This window comes from Oenanthe melanoleuca, chromosome 10 (assembly GCF_029582105.1).
Source record: "Oenanthe melanoleuca isolate GR-GAL-2019-014 chromosome 10, OMel1.0, whole genome shotgun sequence".
Taxonomy (NCBI): Eukaryota; Metazoa; Chordata; class Aves; order Passeriformes; family Muscicapidae; genus Oenanthe; species Oenanthe melanoleuca.
The window spans coordinates 14,117,404-14,140,834 of record NC_079344.1 but is presented as its reverse complement, the minus strand read 5'-3'; the positions used below and the strand labels follow the sequence as shown (position 1 = coordinate 14,140,834).

Here is a 23,431-nt window from a genome sequence, read left to right as displayed (position 1 = left end):
TTCAGTGCCTTGGAGATGACTTTTACCCATATTTCTGTGATCAGAACATGCTACTGCATGTATTTAATATGTGTATTTCCTTTTATTCTGTACTTTTTGATTCCAGCCCTGACCATGAATCACTGGAACTGGATTTTCTGAGTAATGTCTCTCCAGTCTCTTTATTCTCACAGAATTTTGGGCAGAAGAAATCAGGTCTTGTATAGGCTGTTTGAGCATTTGAAGTCAGCTGTTTGAAAGGCCGTACCAAAGTTTAGCCCATTAAAATGCAATATTTTTAAAATTCTGTCATGTAGAAGGATTAACATTCCAAAAGTGACTGTATTTTTCTGTCTTTGTGGATAAATTTAGACAGCTAATTTTTTTCAGTAGTTGGCTAGGAGAAAACACTCCCTTCCTCCTCTGGTTGCTGCTCAAAACGAGGCACTTTTTTTCCCCCTCTATTTTTTTTCTGAAACATTTTATCCGAAGGATGCTCTAAAAAAGCCGAAAGAGTATACAAAAAAAACCCCAAAACAACAAACCACCAAACCAAAGAAAGATCAAATATCTTTTTACAAGGAGAGAAAGAATCTTTAAAAAATATTTATCCCACACTTGGCAACCTTTTGCTTGCCCGCATGTGACTGGCGCGGTGCCATCCTTGGCCGAGGCCGGCGCCTCCGCTTGCCAGGAGTCTTCCTCCTCTGGCTCCTTTTCACTCCCTGTGACTGATTGTTTATTCACCTGATTTTTGTGCTCCAGCATCGCTGAAGTCATGGCGTCTTGGAGATGATAAGAGCACTTTGTCTGCCCGAACTGTGCGATAGCCGTGAAGTCAGCGCGGCGCTGGCGTGGTGCACGCTCCGCATAGCAGGGAGGGCTGAGATGTCAGACAAACTTACTGCCACCTCTTCAGCCTGAGCCTGGCCAAAAGGGAGCTGTCATAAATACACATGATTTGTTGCTTGCTTTTTTAATTTTTTTTTTTTCCCCCCCCCAGAGTTGTGTTTGAGGATTTCCAAACCTTGCTTTGTGTTTGCAGTTCTGGTTTAGCATCTTGGGGGTTTTAATTGAGGATAATGAGTCTCTGAGTCAGATTCTCTTGGGGCTCCTCCTGTTTCTAAGATGTTTCTTGCATTTAGTTTTAAGGTGTCTCCTTGCTATATGTCAAGTCTGAATCTGATTTGCTTAGTAAACAGGCATCTTGGAATGAAAAATTTTGCCTTTTTTTAAATTTTGTTTTTATGATGACCATAGTATCTTAATAGTATTTGGGAAATCTTAATTTTTTGTTGACAGGGAAAACTCATTTGAAGAAACCAGAGAGAAGGTGAATTATGGATGGACAATGAAAGTTCTTTTGTTGGTTTTGCTCCAGTAAATTGTGTTTGTGGCTACTGATATTCTTGTAGTGTCTTTCTCTGAAGATCTGACACTGCTTTCACTCCCTAAATGTAAAGGGATGCTGGTCTAGGCAGGCCTCCATCATCTCTTTATTAAAGTGCTTAAAGATCTGTCCTTCTCCACATCTTGCTTTGACTTCTGTCTCCCATGGCTGCCCTCCAAGGTCTCTGAAATTTTCCATTATTTTGGTATCTCCATGTGATGACAATTAAGCATTTTTTGCCCTTGGGCTTGTCAGCAAGGATTTGTTCAGGGGGTTGTTTTTTTCTGTATATATCGTCATCAGCCTTCATATTCCAAGGCACTGTTGTACCTGGCTGATAAATTCTGTCCCCCAATGTCAGCCTGCTGTTTGCTCCTGTTTGTGTCTCTAATGTTCTTGCAGAATTAAGTCAACAAGTTACTGAGTGTATTGCAGGGTGCTTTTTTTGGCCAAAGTATTTTGGAAGCTGAGTTTTACATGTTTTGGTACAAATCTAGGAGCCCAAGTGGCACAGTTTGGGTGGGTGGGGGAGGATTGATGGGTCTGGGCTGTGAGGTCAGCCAGTGTTGTTTAGTAAGGTTTTTAGAACAGGGATATCTGAGGGAGCTGGCGTGTAAGGCAGATAAGGCTTTTTTGTTGTTGATAATACATCCTACACACACACACACAGAAGTTCTTGTTCTTCCTCTTCAAAGAAACAGGATACCCGTATTGTCTCCAGGCTGAAAACTATGCCAACGTTAGCAGAACAAGCAGAAAATGGGACTGAGGAAAAAGTGAGGTTGCTGAGCTTTTGAAAAATTATCTTTATAAAGTTTTCAAGAGTTCATGTTAAAATGGTTGTGATTAAAATATTGCTATAGTTTTGAAAATGTGTTTCACTGATGGCTTTTTTCATGTGAACTTGTGTATCCTTCTGTGCTCCAATTTATATTTCTGTAGACCAGAGTCAGCAGATTTACCAGGAGATACAGGGAATCCTATTTTTATAGCAGACTGCTCATGAATGGCAGAGGCATTAAGGGAATACAGGAGTCTTTCCCAGGAATGAAATAAACTTAATCTATGTTTATCCCAATACTTAGTACAGCAGTGTTTGTTTTCCAGCAAATTGTTCAGATGAAAACAAAAAAATGGTGTATTTAATCAATACATTCAGTAATGAACTTTGTGGAGGCATGGGGTGGGGTGTGTGTTTTTTTTAGTAGGGCTTTGAACTGGAAATGTAGCTACCACATGAAATCTGAGTTCTGGCACCCACTCAGCACAGCAGTCCATCTGCTAGCAAGACACACTGATTTATTTATTTTTTTTTTAAGCCCTCAGTAGTGCCAGATGCAAGTCCTATGTACCTTAAGGGGAAAGGCAATTTGTGATGCCTTACTAAGGTGGCATCTGGGCAGACTTCTTTTGCACTTGTGCAGATTACTGTCCAAAAGGGGATACACACCTGCATGCATGCTTTATTTTGGTATGTGGGTTTGGTGTATATGGCTTATTTCCTTTTCAAGAAAAAAATCATCCACCATCTTCAGACAATGAATTATTTAGCAGTGATTGTCTTTGCATTCGTGCTCTCTGTAGTCTTACAGGCTCTGCAAAAATTTTCTTAATTTGGTTTTCATGTGATAGTTATGATACTTGTGGTACCTGGGCAGGCACCAGCAATGCTCATGGTCCCACCTCCTTGTCTCTCCCCTCCATCTATTTCAAAATAAGGTGATGAAAATTAGTCAGAGTCAATATAGAATCATTTTGACAAGAAATGCAAAATTCTTCAATGGCATTTTGGCAAGTCCTTTTCAAGGTGGGCACTACTTAAAGGTGTCAGAAAATGTCTCTTTATAATCAAAAGTCAGTGAAAGATATCAACATCCTGGATGCAGAGCTATGAGCAATGGGAGTTTTTGTGGTTTTTGGTTTGTTTTTGTGGGGGAATTGTTGTTGTTGTTATTACTGTTATTGTTATTGCTTAATAGCAGTCTTGAGCATTTTGTCCTGTGTCAGGATGGTGGAGTTCTGCTGAATGGGATTGTAAAAACTGGAAAGCCTGGTATTTATGGGAAGAGGGGGGCATTAAAACTTTAGGGTGTTTAATCCTGCATTAAAACACAGCACCATAGCTGCAAACTGAGAGATAAATAACAGTGAAGAACTTGTGTGGAGTTTCATCAGCTGCTTCCATGGTCATTTTGGGATGTTAACTTCTCTCCTGATTCTCTCCTTTCTGCTGAAATCTTTCAGTTTAAATGTCTGTGGTGCTTCACTTGGATCTCTCTGTAGTGGCACCACTGAAATCTTTTCTGCTGTTGTTACTGATACAGTGTTTTAGCTAAGTTAGAAAGTGGCAAACAGCTACTTAATGCAAACCAGATTTGCAGTCTGTGTTTCCAGAGCCTCTGGCACAGGGCTCCTGTGGCTAAAAGGCCATAGAGTGCTGTAATCAAAATGCTGTTGTTACATAAATATAATGCTGCCACTTCTTTTGATCTAGCAGTGGTGAGCTCTGCTGCTGAGGATTCTGCTCTTTGTTCGTGTCTTCCAAGCTGAAATGCTTTCACATAAAACGAATGTCTCCATAAATTTGCACCCTGGTTTTTTTTTTCTCCCTTTCATATTTTGTTCTCTGAACCCAGAATTTGAGGATAAGGCAGAATTCTGTTATGCTCTTCAGGGGAAAATAGTAGCTCCGTAATTCTTTGGTATTTGATGTGGATGATGATTTGATACTTTATTAAACCGCATTTTGCTCACATAAGCAGCATTGGGATGCTACACTGGGGTCAGCCCAGCCATGTGTGCTGCAGTAGAGCAGTGCTTCCTTCTACCAGTGTAATTAAGTTGTTTTGAAGGAAGCTTGTTTTCTTGCCAATAAAAGACCAATTTGAAGTACAAATAGGAAAGACAAGAAATGCTTAGAAAGACAATAAGTCAGCATGCCAAAAAAAAAAAAGTCGGTAATACTGGGGCTATGGAATAGGTTCCAGTACTGCCTGTTTCCATTATCCTTATGTTGATCTTGCTTTCAGCAGTTTTCTTTATTACTTACTTGGTTCATGTCATAAATTTGATCTGAGAAAAAGATACTTTCAGGCAACTAAAGCTGAGAAAACCAGAAATTTTTACAGTAGTGGGTTTGGTTTTCTTCCCAGAGATGCTCTAGAGCTCGGGGAATGAATCACCGTAGAGCTATAGAGAACAGAGCTTGTCCTTTAGTGCCGCTCACCGCAGCAGGTGTTGCTCATGCTGCCTTGCTTTGTGTCCTGCAGTGTGCCCCAGCTCGTGCGGGAAGCGAGCCTGCACAGACCAAAACGAGTGCTGCCACCCCGAGTGCCTGGGGAGCTGCACGGCGCCCGACAACAACACGGCGTGCGTGGCCTGCCGCAACTACTACTACGAGGGCGTGTGCCTGCCCACCTGCCCCCCCAACACCTACAAGTTCGAGGGCTGGCGCTGTGTCACCAGGGAGTTCTGCTCCAAGGTCCCCGCCACGGACGCCAGCGAGTACGAGAAGTTCGTGATCCACAACGACGAGTGCATGGCCGAGTGCCCCTCGGGCTTCATCCGCAACGGCAGCCAAAGGTAACGCGGCTGCGGCCTGCCTGCCCTCTCTGGGTTTGCCTCCCCCTCTGCAGGGGCAGCTTGGGGGCAGATTAGGTGGGGTAGAGGGGGGATTGATGGTAGAAGCTGGCTTTGACCTTTCCAGGATGAACCCACCTGGCGGGTGTGTGTGCTCCTGTGCAGCGTCAGTGGGCTCTGGCTCTTCAGAAGGGCTGGAGGAGTCATGCAGTGCAGAGCCAGGTCTTCAAGTAGAGAGTAACAAAACAAAAGTGAGGCCCAAGAGCAAAGTGAAGCCCAAGGTTGGAGTTGGCTGATGACCATTATCACACAGAACAAACCATAGGGAGTTACCTTGCCTTGCATATTATTTGCTTTATGCGTGCCTGCATTTTAGGTACACGTATCCTTCAGTGTATTTAATTTAATTTCCCTTTTTCACAATTTCCAGGAGATAACAATGGTGTTTTAGAAGGAAGTAATCATATACGTGGTGACAAAAATAATGCAGCAGTCAACAGTATTACACAGAATAATTTCTTCTTCTCCTGTTCTTTAATTCTGACAGCTGGAGCAATGTTTGCTTGTGATTTTTGTAGTTTCCAGTGCTTAAGCAAGCAGCCTTCATTGCCTACTGTCCCTTGGAAGTCATGAACTTTCAGTAAAGGATAATCAGTCTGCTAAAGTTTGTGATGCTTCAGGGTTATGCTAAAAAGATGTCTTTGTAGGCTGCTGTGTTTTCTGGAAAGGTGACGGTGGTGATGCAGCAGTTGTGTGTCTGTGTGCGTGTCATCCATCCGTTCCAGGCAGTCTCCAGTTGGTATTTGGATACAAGCAACTTAACACAGCCTTTGCCCAAATCCAGATATTCACCTGAGAAATGCAGCTTTTGTTATCTCCTGGAGCTTGTAGTAGCAGCTGTTTGAGCCGCTTACGCTGGAGTGCGCGGCCATCCTGTCTTATCTCGGTGTTGTGCTCTCTGCAGACATTGAAAGGAGCTGTAACTCAAGGCTAGTGAATGCTCTGTTCCCCAGAGGTGCTGTTAACAAATAGTTGCAAATGGAAAGCATTTCCAGCATTCTTTGTACATTTAGTTGAAGCCTCTTTCTTGTGTCTGCAGCTTTTAGTGGTTTGTGGCAGGTTATAGAGCAGGATTTTGAAATAGGAGCTTACTGCTTAGGAAAGGAGCTTCTTTCTGTTATGGTTTATGCATGGAAAACTGTTACCAATTTACATGTTTCTTTAAGCCTCAGAGGAAAGTGGGTTCACTTTATTTTTAAAAAAATAAATAGCCTGTGTACATCAGTCTTGTCAGCAGAAGCCTTTGTCTTTGGAGCTGGGTTTGGGTTTTTTGAATTTTTTGTTTTTCCTCTCTAAAGTGCTACTAAGTGGAGTAAGTAATCATGAAATACCAAATGAAATGCTGGAAAAAATTGGAAAATAAAAATTACCTTGAATCAGGAAAGACATCTACCAGGAGGAGTGATTGGGGGTGTTGTGCACACATGACGTGTCCAGCTTTGAGATGAGTATGTAGCTAATATAACATGGAGCCTTTAAAAAGTTCCTGCATGAAAAGGTTGGTCTGCCTTGAGTTGTTGCCTGAGTTTGGCTGCTAAAAATGCTTCTGAGTGCCTGTGAGTATAAGAAACAGAAATGAGCCTGTGTTTCAGTGTTGCCTCCTAGCTTCTGGCAATCTGGTCTCTCTGACTTTGGGGCTTTCTTGATGTTTCCATCTGTATCACCCACTTTGAACTTGCTTAGACTTCTGGCCTTCCTCTTCCAATTCCTATTGCCAGTTAGTTGCCCTTGCATCAAGACACAATCTTCTGTTTCCTTAAACTTGCTGCTTTAATGCCTCTTAAGCTGTAAAAAGTAGTGACTAATTTACTGCTCACTTTCTCCACATCTCTCCTGACTGTGTGCCCCCACAGTTGTATTTGTGTGTTAAATAACCAGGAACATGGAATTCCCTGGTGCTGAGCTTTAAGTATTGGTTTATGGACATGGACAGACAACTTTATAAGAATGTGAGCAGTATTTTCCCATCTCCAGTTCTTGGCTGGCCTGTTTTGTGAGGTTGGGCCTGGATTAGCACAAAACTTCCCTACACTCTGAGGCTGCCTTCATAAATGGGAGGGGAGGAGTTGCTGGGAACAATTCAGTTGGAGTAAATGCACAGTTGTAAGGGCACTGGGTTTACCTGAAGGGCCTTTGACTTTGGAAGGACCACAGAACCCTTCAGAAGCTGGCAGACCACGGCTCTGGGTCCATTCAGCCACTGTAGGAGGTACAATGCTGCAGCTTCTCTGGAGTGCAGCAGGCAAGTGTATCCTGAACAAGCATGGCAGCTTTCCTTCTGGCATGGAGGATTTGCCTGAGCTTTAGAGGGAAATACCATCCAAAATTCAACTCAAAGCAGTCTGTAGACTCAGAATCACGTATCACCATTTATTTTTAATGTCCCCCTCTTTCCTCACAGCATGTTCTGCAGCCCTTGTGAGGGGCCTTGCCCCAAAATCTGCGAGGATGGGAAAACAAAGACCATTGACTCGGTCACATCAGCACAAATGTTGCAGGGATGCACAATTCTCAAGGGAAATCTGCTGATCAACATCCGCCGTGGAAGTAAGTGATGGCCTCTCCTTCTGAACCCCTGATAAGGCTGCTTTTCACATTTTTCCTTCTGTCGTCAGCATAATGATAAGAACATTAAAAACTCAGCAAGCTGTTTGCTTTCCAGGCCCAGAGCAGTGCTCCTGTTTGATTTGGCCACTGCAGCACCATCCTGCCCCAGGCGGGTGCAATAGGTTTTCAGCTCCCAGGGAAAGCTGGTATTTTTGTTAGGTTTTTTGGCAGGACAAGGAACCAGGGTTAGGCAGTTAGACAAGCAGTGCTCCCAAAGGAGAAATAAAGGCCCAAGAAGGTGGAAAAGTTGAAAATCCTTGCATCTGGGTAGGTAAATAACTTGTCACATGGCACTGCAAGACTGCAGATCCTCACTTTTTAAGGCAAGGTGTGGTGTTTTGCTAGAACATGGAATCCAGAGTGCTGAGAGCTCTTATGAAGCCTAACACTGTGCTGCTGGATGGTCAGCAGTAGTGAGCTGGCCATCTCTGTCACATGTCTTGAACAAGTACTGGTTTAAATTTGTCAGAGCAGTGATTCATAAGCCAGGGAGGTGTTGACAGTTGATGAGCTCTTAAAAGCCGAGTAAAAATTGCTGTTAGTTTTTATTGGCCTTGTACGTCCCTATGGAAGGTCTCTTTTGGTTTTATGAATAAGGTTGAAAGACTGGGATCTGTTTGATTCCCTACCTCATGCTGAATGAAAGTTCTAGGGTTCAGTTGCAGCAGCATGTGGATTTTTTAATTTGTGGTACCACTACTACAGGTACAAGGTTCCCTTATGAGAAATGTTCCAGTTACCTGGGGCAAGCATGTGGGAGTTTTTAATTTTATTTAAGCATATTTTAGAGTGCCAAAGAGCATCTGATTGCTTGGTATGAGAACCAAACATTGATATTTGGTAATTGGTCTTCCCAGCCATCTGTTAGGACTTTGGTGTGCTCGTGGCAGCAAACACACCTCAAAGCAGCTTCTCCCAAATCCTTAAAAACTTCTCCTTGGAACTGCAGCGTAGCTTGGTGAGGTGATGACACCAAGCAGTGGGGTTGGGCCAGGGGTTGCTGGAGGTCAGGACATCAAAGCTTGAGCTTGTGAAGGATGGGGTGTTGCAGCTCTGGGCAGGGACAGTTCATAGAGAGGAGGCAGTTCTGAAGAGTGGAGCTTCCTCAGCAGTCATTTTAGTAATTTATAATAAAAAGTCAACTTCAGTGAGTTGTCTGAAACATGCTTCATTGCGGGAGGATTTTCTGATGGGGTTGGTTTTTTTTTTTTTTTTTTTTTTTTTTTTTGTTTTTTGTTTTTTTTTGCTGTTTCAACTGGTTCAGTTTTGTAGCTTTTCAGGTTGTGGAGAGCAATGCTCTGTGGCCCAGAGCAAACCAGGAACATACCCCCTCCTCTCCATCTTCAGTCTCATTCTCTTTTTTCTGAAGTGGAGCTTTCTGCCTGAGCCTTGCTCCATACCCAAAGAGCAATTCCTTCTCATGGTGTGTACATCTACACAAGGGTCTTTTCGTCCCTGCCAGAGTGCTGGCTCACCATTTGGTGCTGCCTTCAGAGGGCAATGCCCATGGAAATACCAGGTGTTCCAGTATGGGAGAGCAAGACTGATTTCCCACTGTTACTCTGTGGCTTTATTTTGCTCTTCAGCCATCTGGCTGCACAGGCAACTGTTCTGGGGGAGGAGAACCAGTGTCTCTCATTTTCAAAAGCAACAAGTACAAACATTATCTTTTACTGAGCTAATACTGCACAAAGCAGAATATCAGGCAAAGCTGTGAATTCTGTTACAATAATGATCATCTTTTTCTCACTGTAGATAACATTGCCTCAGAACTGGAGAATTTTATGGGTCTGATTGAGACAGTAACGGGGTACGTGAAGATTCGGCATTCCCACGCGTTGGTCTCCCTGTCTTTCCTGAAGAACCTGCGGTACATTCTGGGAGAGGAGCAGGTGGATGGGTAAGTGTCCAGATGCTTGTGGATGCAATTTCACTGTAATAGAAAACTGTGGAGAATAAATCTCCTAAAAACCCTTCACTTTCACTTACAGGATCTTTCTCTTCCACTAGTGTGCAGCGTTTTTCTCCCCATGATCACCTCTGCACAGCATTGCTTGTTTGCATGACTGTCCAAATCAGCATGTTAAATTGAGTATATTACAAGTACTTTATGGTACCTTTGCTGTTGCTTTTCACTTTAGCTTTTTCTAGGTAGATTCTTTACATCAATAAAGTTTTTTGTTTTGTTCTTTTTGCTCTCTTTGAGGAAAAAGTGTCTTCAGAAACAATTGGATTTCTTTGTAGTTACTGTTGGGTTTTATAAGAGTTTTGTGGAGAAGTCAGCTGAAAAGAAATACGAATTTTACCGGCCAGGGAGTGCAACTGGAAATGAAACACAGTGCAAGTTCCAGTTGTTTGCAGCTCCCAGAAATGTTAGCATTACATGGATTATCTACTGAGCATGCAAAAGACTGGTCAACAAGGAAAAGTTGATCCCTTGAAATGTGTGCTGTGGATTATATTGCTTCTATAATTGCTCACCATGTGATACTTACTGCTGTGCATAACTCCTGTTTTCCTATGATGGTGAAAGCTTATCAAGGCAAAAGTGTGTGATGCTGAGGTGTGGTGAGAGTCCTTCAGCAAACTGTCTTGCTCTTTCTCATCCCAAATTGAGTAGCCATCTCAAGTTTACAGTGTTCTGTGGAATAAATCAGTCCCCTCCATAATGACAGAACTATTAAATGAAGAATTGAGGGAAGTTCCCAAACAGAGCAGTAAAAAGGTGCAACTTTGGAGAAGAAAACGGGGCTGAGTGGGGAGGTGAAACAGATCTATGGGAGAGCTGCTTGTGCTAGAATTCCTGTTTTAGGGAATGACTGCAGTTCCATACTAAGGGGCAGGGGCAGTCTCTCTGTTTGGAAAGCACCTGGCATAATTCAGGCATTACCACAGTCTAAATAACATGTCCAAGGATACTTAGGTGGAAGTAGGCACCTGACAACAAAGGACTGAGCCTGACCAGATTGGGCAGAACTGGGAACAGGGAGTGGGATCTTAACCTGGAGAGCAGTGGGCTGCTGGAACAAGAGCTGTTTGTGCCAGCAGTGCCTTGAGGGATAAGAGAGAGGGTAACTTAGGGCTCATTATGATTGTTGTTCATTACACAACTGACCCCACAGCCACTGTCCTTTTATTTATTGAACTGGACTGACAGAACAGCACTTCAAATGTTCTTTGTTCCTTATTCAGTTCCTGTTGCTTACCTTGGTTATCACAGAAAGTAGAAAGTTTAGAGAGAATCTACTTTGTCTGTAGAGTTTTCATTGCCTCTTTTGAAAACCATGTCTGCAGTGAATGTGCTCCCACAGAGAATAATTTCTCCTTTCAAATAGGGAAACTGAGATGGAGATGTGCTGCCAGAGGGTCTCAGTGTCTGTTGCAGGGTTTTGTTCCCTCACCTGGTGCTGACTCTGCCAGGCCCCTCCATCCTCTGCTGGGGTCTGTGTGTTCACTTCTGTGTGCGGGGATGGTGTGTAGGCATCCCTGAGCATCCCAGGTTGGGTACTGGAAAATGAGCAGTTCGTGGCCTTCAGGAGCAAGTGAGGAGATGGTGAGTGAGGAGGAGTTTAATTTGTGGCACTGACCTGCTCTGATGTTGTGTTTCAACCTCTGCAGCAAACTGGGGGACAGCCTGTAAAATCAAAACAACCTCCCCCCTGTTTTGAGGCAAGGCATAAGCTGTCAGGGCTGTTGGAAGGTGTGAACAGGATCTCTAGCTGTTGTGTGGTTCCTCACTGAGGAATTTATGGCTTGTTTTCCTGGGATCATTATTGTCAGGGTGTGGTGAATTCAGACTTCAGGAGAGCAGCAAGGCCTGGTCTAACCACAGCATTCCAGCAGAGCAGGCACCCTGTGCTGAGAGTGGGTGGGAATGAATGGCACCCTCCAGACTGTGGTGACACCTGGCTGCAGTGCAGGCTCCCATGGGGATGCTCCTCAGCTCAGTCCTGATTTTAGGGGGGTTTCTCAACTGCCTGTGTGTGAGTGAAGTTTGAAAAAGGGGTTTGTACACTGAGGTGTGAGGCTGGGTTTGTGTGGAGGTTTCAGAAGCTCATAAGTTTAGCTTTTCAAACAAGACAAGAGAACACTGAACTTTAGTAAGGTGCAGTAGTTTCCAATCAACACAAGATTTTGTGATGTCTGTCAGATCTCACAGGCAGTTCAACATCCTTGTTTTCTCCTGGCAGAATTCATTTAAAGCACAGACATATCTCTGCTCCCTTGTTAACTGAGCACATGCTTCTCAGCATCTGTGTGAAGTGGTACCAGGTAAATCGACTTCATTACAAATCAAGTTCTGGGTAATTAGGGACAGGTGGAAATTGGAGAAACAGCATCTTCCACATTATTCTGAAAATACATTCTGCAATACAAGAAATGACAAATCTGTGTAGATTGGAGCCAGAATGCACAGTTTTTGTTTTGGATTGGGTGAAGGAGGAATTATTGCTAAATTTTAAATGGAATAATTGATGGAAAACCATAAATGAATAATATGGCAGCTTTTTATGAGCCCTATGGTTTGTTTGCCACATTTCCCTGCAGAAATTCTGTAGTTAGAAGGGTTTGTAGAAAGCCCAGTGTAGCTGTGTTGACAAGGGCTGAGCAGTGTAAGATGAGCTTCATTGTGTTAATAGTGGATTATGTCTTGCTGTAGTTAATGATGGAGGAGCTTCCCACCAGAGTGAAGTAAATGCTTCCATGGTGGTTATCTTGATTTAGGTTCATCAGCTACACAAACTTTTATCTCATTTCCCAGTGGTGCATTCCTGTCCATGTTACCCAAAATATCAGTGTCCTTGCAGGTGTTGTCTTGCAGCTGATGTAGAACCTACAGTCTTGCTTCTGTTGCATATATGGTTTTTTTCCAGTTCAGCCCAATTGAGTAGTACCAGGAATTTCTTCATAATATTTAATAGGGTTTTCATAATATTTAACAGGTCTTTTGCACACAACTTTGTATACAGTATCTGTGGAAATAAAGGATGTGTATGTTTTCCAGGGCTGTGCTTAGGGAGTGGGCTCAGCACAGCTGCCTGTGTTTAGTTCTGTGCTCTGAAGTGTGGATCCTGTGCAGTCAGGACAACTGTTTGCTGTTGGGTTTCCATGTACAGGTGCAACTGTACTTGGCACTTGTAGGAAATCTTCATTGGACCAAGAGGTAGAACAGAGAGGCAAGGAAACCTCACTATGCAAACTCTCAGAGCTGCTTTTGTAAACATAAGCAAGAGCTATGTTAATAACTGTTTTATTGTCAGAACTCCAGAAGGCTTTTCCTTCCATAAAGTATCTAAGGTTACTGCTTCCCATTTGCCACCAAATGGAAAATCCAGTGTAGAGACCTGCTGTTCAGAGGACATGAATTTATATGTTCCTCATAGCAACTCCTGTACAACTCTTAAAACACATTTTGGGGTAGGGTTTAGATGATGTGTCACCTTTGGAATCCTGTGTCACACTCACTTCCCTGCCCCTTAAACATTCAGGGTTAACTGCTACAGGGGAGAGAAGAAAGCCCTTTGCTGAACACCAATTTCAAGTAAGGGGAGAAAAAACAGTATTTCAAAGTTTTCTTATATTAAGGTATTATTTGTTGGAATGGACTGTGAATTAAAATGAGTACTTTTTCTTCAAAAACTTCCTTCTAGGAATTACTCCTTCTACGTGCTTGACAACCACAATCTTCAGCAGCTGTGGGACTGGAACCATCATAACTTGACAATCAGTGAGGGGAAAATGTACTTTGCATTTAATCCTAAACTGTGTGTTTCCGAGATTTACCGTATGGAGGAAGTTTCAGGAACCAAGGGACGACAGAGCAAAGGAGATATAAATCCAAGGAATAATGGGGAGAGAGCCTCTTGTAAGTAAACAAACAAAAAAAATATCTGTGCCAACTTCACAGGAGGGTGTCACAAGAACAAACCCAACATGCTGACATGTTGCTGACTATTGCAGTATTTAGAGTTTAGGATATTTGCAGGAGGCTTTCAGCCCTTCTGCTTGTCCAGGCTTTAAACTGTAGCTGTGAAGGTACCTTTGCATGAGTGGAAAATGATGTGGTTACACAGTCCCTATCTCATCTGTAAAACCCACTTGTAGAAGATGACTTCTTCCCAAATCCCGTTTTGCAATAGCAGCAGCAGATAACAATAGAGCATACCTGTGAAATGAGAAATGAAATCCAGTAGTTTGGTGTATCCAACAAAGAGCAATTTCTCAGTCTCCTTTGTAACTGTGCATCATTATAGGTGTTTTCCTCTCTCTGTTACCCTTTCTTGATACTAAGGAAGTTGCTGAATAACAAACAATTTCACAGACACCAAAACAAACTGTTTCTGTTACATTCATCTTCATTTAAGCTCCTGATAAATACTGTACCTGTTGTTTCAAACTTAGTTGGCTCTGCTTCATTTTCAAATTACTTGCTTTTGAATTGAGAACACGTTTTAATATTCTGCAGTATTTCTAAACCTGTGTTTAATTTTGGATTCTGCAATGGCTAGAGTGACTGGAAAGTCCTCTCCTGGCTTTGGTGGTCTGCACATCAGGTCTCCAGGTGTAACAGCACGTTTAAAAGCAATCTCTCTTCTAGGAATTAAGAATGCCTACAAGTTTCACCTCAAACCCCTAAAACTGACAATGCCTTTTTCCTTTGGTTGGTCTGTGGTGTTTTTGGAGCTGAGTAAACTAAAATGGATCTTGTGTATAAGTCAAGTCCCCTTGTTGTGGATGGTGCTTACAAACTAGGACACGTAGTCTGTTGAATGTGTCTTTGGGCGCGATGCAGACGCGCAGATGGCCCAGATCCTTGTTGTAAGCACCCTCCATTCTTTGCACACTGAATAGAGCAAAGCCTTGCAGTCCTGGAGGAGTTACAGACATACAGCCAGGCCTTACTACCACTGAGGCCAGTGCCAGCCACTGCCTGCTTTTTTAAGAAACCAGTACAGAAAGCTTTCTGACTCTGAGAAGGGCAAAAGAATCAACAAAAGCTCAACTGCCTTTGCAAAGATAGCACCAACAGTGCCAGTGTACACGAGGGTGAAAACCTCTTTATTTTCAGAGCTTCTATGGAGCATTAGAAACTAGCTCACAGTTGACAGAACACAATTTCTTCATCCAAGAATTAAGTTTTTAAAATGCTATTTTGTTTAGGGTTGGAAAGCTCAGTGAGTTGGTAGTGGGAAGCCATTCATTTCAAAGCTGTGGGCGTCCATCCAGGTCTGTTCAGAAGAGTAGCTGGAAGCTGCTGCCATCAAATGGTTGTGCCGTATATGAACTGAGTTTTGGAGTTCTTGGTCCAGCCTCTGATGAATAGGAATGTAAACTCCTTTGTCTTTTCCATGTTGTTCAGTCTCCAGAAAAACAAATGGTAGTTGTCAAAAGTTGTCCTGGAGAGTGAGCACACAGAGGCCGGTGGCTGCTCCGCGCGTGCTTTGGAGCCGGATGATGAATTTAGTGCTTCCAGAACCAGTCCTGTGGATAAACAGTGCTTCCATTCCTCGCTCAGGGAGAGTCTGAAGTAGTTTTCAAGAGCTTTCTGATGATGCATTAAAGGAAAATCCGCTTCAAAAAAATTAATAACAAGTGGCTCAAGCGTGTTTTAAACTGATTGCCAAGGTCACTGCTTAAGCACTCAAATGTAGTAGGAGGAGAGGGGAAGCTCTACAGAGACAAAGGCTGTTGGTATCCTGTGGTGCCATGAGCTCCTGGAAAGGCTCATTATTAGCTAAAACTGATATCTAAGAAACAAAAAACACTGACAGGTGATGTGATGCCAATTTTGGCATGTCCTGCCCTTTTGTATTGCAGGTGAAAGCAAAATTCTGCATTTTGTTTCCAACACGACGCTGAAGAATCGGATTAAGCTGACATGGGAGCGGTATCGCCCTCCAGATTACAGAGACCTCATCAGCTTCACTGTTTACTACAAAGAGGCGTAAGTAGATGTCGTCAGAGATGAGCCAGGGCAGCCTAAGGGAGGGCAGATGATCCTGTTCCTACTGTGGGATGCCTCCTCCAGTTTGTGTATTTCATCCTCAAGTCCTGCTTTAGCGCTGATTCTTTTCTTGGTGGAGCGCAAGCCTCATTTAGAAAGTGGATGGGTTTGAATGAGTGCAACAAATGGATTGCAAATCCATCAGGAAGTTTCAAATTTGAAAAAAGGGAAAGGTGGATGGCTCTCCTCAGGGGTCTGATTTTGAGCTCCTCCTAAGTCATCATGTTTGCTGAGATATTTTCTTTTTCCAGTCAAAGGACTGACTAGGGAGCATTCCAGGCCAGGAGTTTGCCCTGCCACCTGGATACTTATTTGCTCAGGATTTGGGGTTATTTAGACTATCCATCTTTGGTTATTTCCTGCATTAGTATCTCTTGATAATGAAGATGTGGGGCAATTATTGGAGAAATCCAAATTACTTGGGAGATGCCTCTGCCTTAGCATATCCTTGTAATGGTTCAATTTAAAATAATAAAAAAAAACCCAAATGAGCACAACAATAACTCTCCAAGCAGCCTGGAGGTGTGAAAGGGAGATTTGGAATGCTGGTAATGAGACATGGAAGCACAAATGGTTCATGGCCAGCATCACTTGAGAAAGATCATTGTGATGTTCTACAATGAAGCCAGTGCTGGCAAGTGTACAGATATTAATAACAAGAGTTTGTATGCCCTTGCACCAGCGTTACAACTTCTGAAAAGTAGAACTATATAAGTGTGTTTGTATTGTGTGGAAATAAAAGGGTAAAAAGCCCATTGGACTGGTCAAGGCCAGTGTTGGAACTTTGGGTTCTTCATGGTAAAAAGCTTGGCCACTATCAATAACTGTTTTGAGTTGCTTCTGTTTGATATATGTTTATTTAAAGTCTAAATTTGCCTGAAGCATTTCACTGCCGGTTTTGAGTAAAAAAATAGATAAATATAGTGTTTTCTTGGAGAATGTTGTTTTATTGCTCATTACTAAAACTGAACTCTGAATTTTGTACTGCTTGGAAATACTTTTTTTTTCTGGTATATTCTGCTGTGGAAAGCAAGTAGGCTTTATTTGTTTCACTGAATAGCTTTGAAGTGAGGCACTCTCATATGTATATGACAATCTTTGGGAGAAAATAAGTATTTGTGCTACTTTTTTCTTTGAATATTTTAGACCATTCAAAAATGTGACAGAGTATGACGGGCAAGATGCATGTGGCTCCAATAGCTGGAACATGGTTGATGTTGACCTGCCACCAAACAAAGAGAACAATCCTGGAATTCTGCTGCAGGGATTGAAACCTTGGACTCAATATGCCATTTATGTCAAGGCTGTTACCCTCACAATGATGGAAAATCATCATATTCATGGAGCAAAAAGTGAAATTATCTATATTCGAACCAATGCTGCAGGTGAGATGCTGGGCTCTGGGGTGAGAGGTTGATGATGCTGTAGGTGTGATTAGTGCATTATTGTGCAAGTTCTGTTGTTGATACAGAAATAAAATGTATGTGCAGATGATGTGCATAGTGCTAGCAGTTTCACTGATTATGAAAGTAGTATTAAAATTTGAATTCAAACTCTGATTTTTCAGATATTACTTTCTTTAGGAACTGTAGGAGCTTCTTGGACTTAGAATTTCAGACTTTGTTCCATTGTAAAGACTAATTTAAGTACAGCTTTAGGTTGAGATTGGTTTCAGTTGAAGCCTTAACTGTTGGCATAAGTAGAAAATCCTTTCTTTGATAGAAGGTGGTGTTTTTCCTTGCAGTATAGAAATGCACTGGGATTCACTCAAAAGCTTGCGTGGAAATACATTGTAGAGTGCTCTAGATTTAAACACCTTTCTTTTTTCTTTTTTTTTTTTTTTTTCCTTCTCTAGTGCCATCCATTCCCTTAGATGTTATTTCAGCATCCAACTCCTCATCCCAGCTGATTGTGAAATGGAATCCTCCCTCTCTTCCCAATGGGAACCTCTCCTACTACATCGTGCGCTGGCAGCAGCAGCCTCAGGACAGTTACCTGTACAGACACAACTACTGCTCCAAAGGTAGGAGAACTAAATTCCCTAGTGTTGAAATGCCTGGGACTCTGCCTGCCAGGGCTCTTCACTGGCAAGAGCTGAATAACAGCAAGTAGAGGGAATGGTAAATACAAATTACTGTATCCGTGATCTGGAGAGAAATGAACCAGCTCTGTTCTTTCCTTTCAAGATAAAGTCCCAATTCGAAGGTATGCTGATGGGACCATTGATACAGAAGAAGCCACTGAGCCCACCAAGCCAGAGGGCTGTGGGGGAGAAAAAGGACCTTGCTGTGCTTGTCCCAAGACAGAGGCAGAGAAGCAAGCGGAGAAGGAGGAAGCAGAGTACCGGAAAGTCTTTGAGAACTTCCTTCATAACTCCATCTTTGTCCCCAGGTAATGGATTTTGGACACTTCTTTGGAAATAGGGCTGATAATTTCATCTTTTAGCATTTCCTAGAACTGAGGTTTCCTGGACATGAAAGCACACAGAAATACCTGAAACACTAAACATTGCCTTTCTTTTCATGTGAGACGATCCACAGCCTTGCTTTACTTGGCAGTTTCTCTCATTTGCCAATTTTTATTTCTTTCTTTCAATTGTAGCCCATAGTAAGGGTTCTTAGCTGTATTGATCAAGATTTCAGTGATGGCTTCTTTTCAGACTCAAGAGTCACTTGAGGAGCTCATTGTCTGTAAGGGTTTCAGAGATGAGCAACATGAGGCAGACGGAGGGTTTCAGATGTGATTTCTCTAAATAACCATTGAAGTGCTTGTGCTCCTAATCTGAAGATTTATCTGTGAAATTAAGGGCACAGTTGCCTCACAGAATTGAAACTGGTTTTCTTGACTCACTGCACTAATTGCAAAGGGCTTGTGTGTTTCCTGGGTCAGCTCTGCAAAGAAGTATTAAATATTTCCACTCTCCCATGATAAACACCTGCTTGCATATTAAGTGAAAGTGTAATGATTCTGTGCTGCAGCACAAGAGTAGATCCCATTGAATTAATTGATGATTTTGATCCTTGAGTTTCCAATTTATCTTTTAGGTAAGCTGTTGTTACTTTGGGTGACTGGATGCTGGGGCAGGGCACACAGTGTACAGCTGTTGTGTTATAGTCTTTAATACACTGTTAGATTTCAGTGGTGCACCTTGTCTCATTCTCCCTCCTGGCAGAGGAAGCCCGTGGTCAAATCCTGTGTTTGAGAACTCTAAAGTCTGCCATTGCTGCTCATTGATACTGGTTCATATAATTCCCCATTGTGATTTTTTTGGACCTTTATTCAAGGATGTGTTGGATTGACTTGTTGGGATGGAGACTTTGATATTTGTAGTGCTTCTTAGCTTTATCCAAAAAAATGAGGAACTAAATACTGCCTCTGTTGGGAGGTGTGAAGTATCTTATCTGAGCTGTTTGGGTCACACTGAGCATTTGTACAGTGTTTCCCCAGTGATAATGAGAAGCAGCAGCCAAGATCAGGTACAGGGAAGTTACAGCCTCTGTGTCTGATCATGATGTAAATCCTGAGCCATGGGAAATGGCAAGATCTGATTTTGGACTCCATGAAATAGCACAGTGGGGAGTTTGAAAGCCATGTGTCAAGCCTAAACTACTTGGAAGTCTGTTCAGAGAAGGTTTTTCTTATTCCCCAAACATTTGTAATTCAAAATGTGTTGTCCTCTCTCAAACTTTCTTGCAGTCCTGCCCCCCTCCAAGAAAACTCATAGAACCTTGAACTCAGTAACAAATAAACTGCTCAGTTCACAGAGAATTTCCTGAAAGCTTGTCCTTTTCTCTTAAATTACTGCCATTAGGGTGTTTTGTAACAGCAGGGGCAGATAAGGGACAATGCTCAGCAATAGCTGCATAGCCAGGCAACTTTTAAGAGACTGTATGTCAGGGAAATTAAAGTTTATGAGCTGGTGAGACATCTCCATGGGACAAATCTAAGCAGCTTGTTACTTGATGTCAGTTTTTTTTCTCTCTTTCCCAGGGGAGAAGTTAATTAATGTGTTAATGCAAGCCTCAATAGTAGTATTTGTTTCCAGTGTTCTACCTGTCTCCAGGTTATTATGAAAGAGTTTGCAGCATGTAATACAGCATGAAAGTATTTGGCTGGGTGATTTTAAGATTGTTTAAGAAGTCTGTATATCTAATCTCTTGTGCAACTTCTGGATGACCCCATGTGTATTAGTGCCATGGTGGATTTCAGACAGGACTCTGCTTAGTCTTGGAGAGACACTCACTACCAGAGAAGAATGAGTTTCTTCTCCAAGGTTTTTGTTGCTCTGATGAGCAGGATGGGACAAGCTCTGTGTGTAGTTTGAGAAGTAATACTAAAATTGCCATGAAGTAGAAAAAGAGTGAATTTTGATGTTAAATAGCTCAGTTTTTTAGAAAAATCTATTTTATTTTATTTTAGTTTTTATAGTGTTATTTTTTTATTTTTCTTTTGCATTTCTTTTCCTTCCTCTCCCTTAATGGAATAAATGATTTTTCAAGTTTTTTTTCTCTTGACTTTTTCTTACTTCCTTGGATGCTTGTTTTTTGCCTTTATCTCTCCATTTCATGAATGCAGGAAGCTGCTTGATTGAAAAGCACTGATGTCAAATCTCATGATGTTTTAATTACGTTTGCCTTGTGGTTATCCTGCAGCTCTTTTCTCTTCCTGACACAACTGTAGTTTTCACCACCAAGTTTTGTGTTCCTTTATCTTTTTCTCCAAAGACAGGGTAGGGCTGTACTCCCCTCCACTCTCAGATGCCACTAAGAGTTGAAGCTCCCTGCATCCCATAAAAGCAGTGATAAAGTCAGGCCTTTTGGGTTGTTGCACTGGCACATGCTTTTGTGGTTGATTGAAAATGAACTTGTTATTTTCACTGCTTTAACCACAGAGTCTGCACAAATGTTCATCAGTTCAGGGCTAGGCATCCAACTTCTTACTGATAGGTTTGTTCTTTCCACTGAGCTAAAGCAATAAATCAATACACATTGTAAGCAGGGTGAATAGGTTTAGTAACTTCATAGATACCAGTGTAGATGAGGCACAAATGTTTATATCCTATGAAATTGCCTTAACTGACAAGACACTTGTGTGTTGCTTAAAACAATTTGTTGCTAACTTAGGAAATTCTTTCTTGTCTGTGTTGATTTGTGTGACGTGGTTTACATGGTGGTTAGAGTGTCAAAACGACTACTCACGACGTAGTAAAGGGATTTTGGAAATTTTTGTAGTGAGCTTCTAAAGAAAAAAATTCATCCAACCCTCTGCCAGGAGGTTTCAAAACTGAGTGAGCCTGTTCTTGGCTCTCTCTGCAGCATGCTGCTCTGTGGCTGCCTGTACTCAGATGATATATTTGACAGTGAATTCAGTTCTCCTGTTGAGTCATCTTTCCTCCTGTTGAGTGTTCGAGGGAGGCTTCATTTGCCTGCTTTGTAACTTGCTCTCTGGTGGAGCTGTTGGACATCATGCTCTTGGTACCTGTTGCACTGGCCAGGTGTTCCATGGGCACTGCTGAAGTGATTTCAGGGGTAGGATTCCAGCCCAGATTGGTTTTGCAGTATGAATTTTCTTACTTTCTCCTTTACCTCCCCTGGGGTGTTGGTTTCTGGCTGTGAGCATTTCTGCAGCCCTTGGAGACAAAGGAGCAGGAGCAGTAAAGCCAGACTGCCCTGTGCAGAACAGCCTCAGATCTGGGGCAGGACCAAGGGGCAGGTCCAGTGTATGGCCACAGGGTTTTGCTTACCTGGTCCACGTGGTTCTAAGAGTGTCTTGATCCTTATCCTGTCACTTGGGGCTGTCTGCTACAGCAGTTCCATGGGCTTGAGAAAGGAATGGTGTGGCTGTAAATCCTCAGCTTTTTAACTCTGCTTGAATTTCACCCAGATGCCTGTAAGGCAAAGCACCTCATTGAACTTTTTTCTCTGCACAATATTAGTGCTGAGTTTTCTTATATATGAGGCTTGTTCCTCTGCAGAGCTTTTGTTTGGGTGAGAGAAGCAGAGATGCACAGATGACCACCCGAGTGGTGGTGAACCTTCATGGCCTTCAGCTGCCTTCCAAGGTTTCTCCTCTCAGTGCAATGCATTCTAATTTCATCACAACTGCAAAGCTAACTCTCAGTAGGCTCAGCTTCCTTTGCTAATCCAGCAAACTTCAAAACAGTTTTTCCCCCCTAACCTTTTCAACCTCCAGCATCTGATTTTTATTTTAAGCATCAGCATCACCGTCATGAGACACAAATCCAGGATTCTTGTTGAGTAAAGGTGAAGCTGTTCTTTGCTGGTTGGTTTGTGTGAGGTCAGGAGTTTGCACATTCATCTTGGGGTGCAGTGTGAGCTTCAGAGTTTTGGTTGGTTCCTGACCAAAAGAGAGAGAAATGAGATGTGCTGACACGTGGAAAGTTCAGATTTAGAGAACGTTTTCCTCTTGTTTTGCAGTTTGCTTTATTTAGCTTTTTTATTAGCTGTTGCCTGTTTTGCTGGGGTGCTTGGCACAGTTTTCCCTGTGGAGAAGTGGATTTTCTCAGAGCCCTTCTCTGTCCCGTGTGCTCCCCAGGCCGGACCGGAAGCGGAGGGACGTGTTCCGCATCGCCAACGCCACCTTGGCCACCCGGAGCAGGAACGCCACGGGCACCGACCACTTCAGCAACGCCTCTGACACGGAGGAGAGCGAGGTGGAATATCCCTTCTTTGAGACCAAGGTGGATGGCAAGGAGAGAACTGTGATCTCCCACCTGCAGCCTTTCACTCTTTACCGCATCGATATCCACAGCTGCAACCACGAGGCCGACACGCTTGGCTGCAGCGCCTCCAACTTCGTGTTTGCCAGAACGATGCCCTCAGGTATGCTCACGTGGGGCAGAGATCAGGCTCGGGGGGACAAGCTCTCCCAAACCAGTTAGAATTAACAATGGGGTATAATAAAAAAAACTGCAGTAGGATAAATTGGAGCTGCATAGATTTTTTTGTTTCATGTCCTTAACTGGTGTGTTGTGTGTACTGAGTGATGTGTTTGAGTCTGTGCTGGGGGCTGCAGAAAGGGAGAAGTTGACTGCCAGGATAATTAGGAGAGACTGTTTCCCAGCAGTAGAAGTGAGACCCCCAGACATGGTGGGCTGGAGGGTTTTGTTCCTCAGCTCCCAGTGTGCTGAATAGAGCCAAGGCAACGTTTCTCTGCTAATGTTTGGTTTTGCTGTGTTCACTCGGAACTGTTTGCAGATGTTGGAGTTTTGCTGGTGGGAATGTTTGCCAAATGTTTCTTCTGTCACAGAACGACCATGCATTTGTCCAGCCTGGGAACAGGAGGAATACTGTGTTTCTTTGTGCCCAATCCCTGGCCTCTAGACTACTTCAAATAGGAAGCATTGAATGCTGTGCTCGTCTTTGGGACTTTTGCAGATTGTACTTCTGAGAAGAATAGAGATGATTTTAGTGTAAGCTCGTATGCAATGAGCTTCTGACTCCAGCAGATGTCTGGGGATATTGGATGCAGAATGGTAGCAATTTTGTTTTGTTTCTGGAAGGAAAGGCTATCATAATCCAGATCCAGCTGTGTCAGTAAAAAAAACCAAAAAGTATTGCTTATTTCAAGGAACTAAGGAAATCTTGAGATCAGGGAAAAGGAAAGAACTCTTTCCAGACTTCAACACATGCCTCTGAAAATTAAAGGCTAAACAATTCTGTTTTCTTCTGTTATCTTTGAGATCTTTGAGAAGGTGGTATTTTTTCCTTCCAGACTGAAACACACTTCACATTCCTGTTAAATTTGGAATAAGTCACATAAAATTATTAGGAACTAAATAGGGATAAAGC

The 23,431-nt window shown here is 42.7% G+C and overlaps 1 protein-coding gene across 2 annotated transcripts in view; it reads left to right on the top strand.

Annotated features, from left to right (window-relative positions):
• The window catches only part of IGF1R (insulin like growth factor 1 receptor), a 172,312-nt gene that overhangs the window by 122,725 nt on the left and 26,156 nt on the right, over positions 1-23,431 (top strand). For both annotated transcript variants that reach the window (XM_056499737.1, XM_056499736.1), the window contains exons 3-11: positions 4,639-4,951; positions 7,410-7,555; positions 9,371-9,515; positions 13,267-13,481; positions 15,434-15,560; positions 16,767-17,005; positions 17,476-17,643; positions 17,807-18,011; positions 22,176-22,462. In XM_056499737.1, the coding sequence (XP_056355712.1) occupies positions 4,639-4,951; positions 7,410-7,555; positions 9,371-9,515; positions 13,267-13,481; positions 15,434-15,560; positions 16,767-17,005; positions 17,476-17,643; positions 17,807-18,011; positions 22,176-22,462 (1,845 nt within the window). The remainder of the gene's footprint in view (positions 1-4,638; positions 4,952-7,409; positions 7,556-9,370; positions 9,516-13,266; positions 13,482-15,433; positions 15,561-16,766; positions 17,006-17,475; positions 17,644-17,806; positions 18,012-22,175; positions 22,463-23,431) is intronic.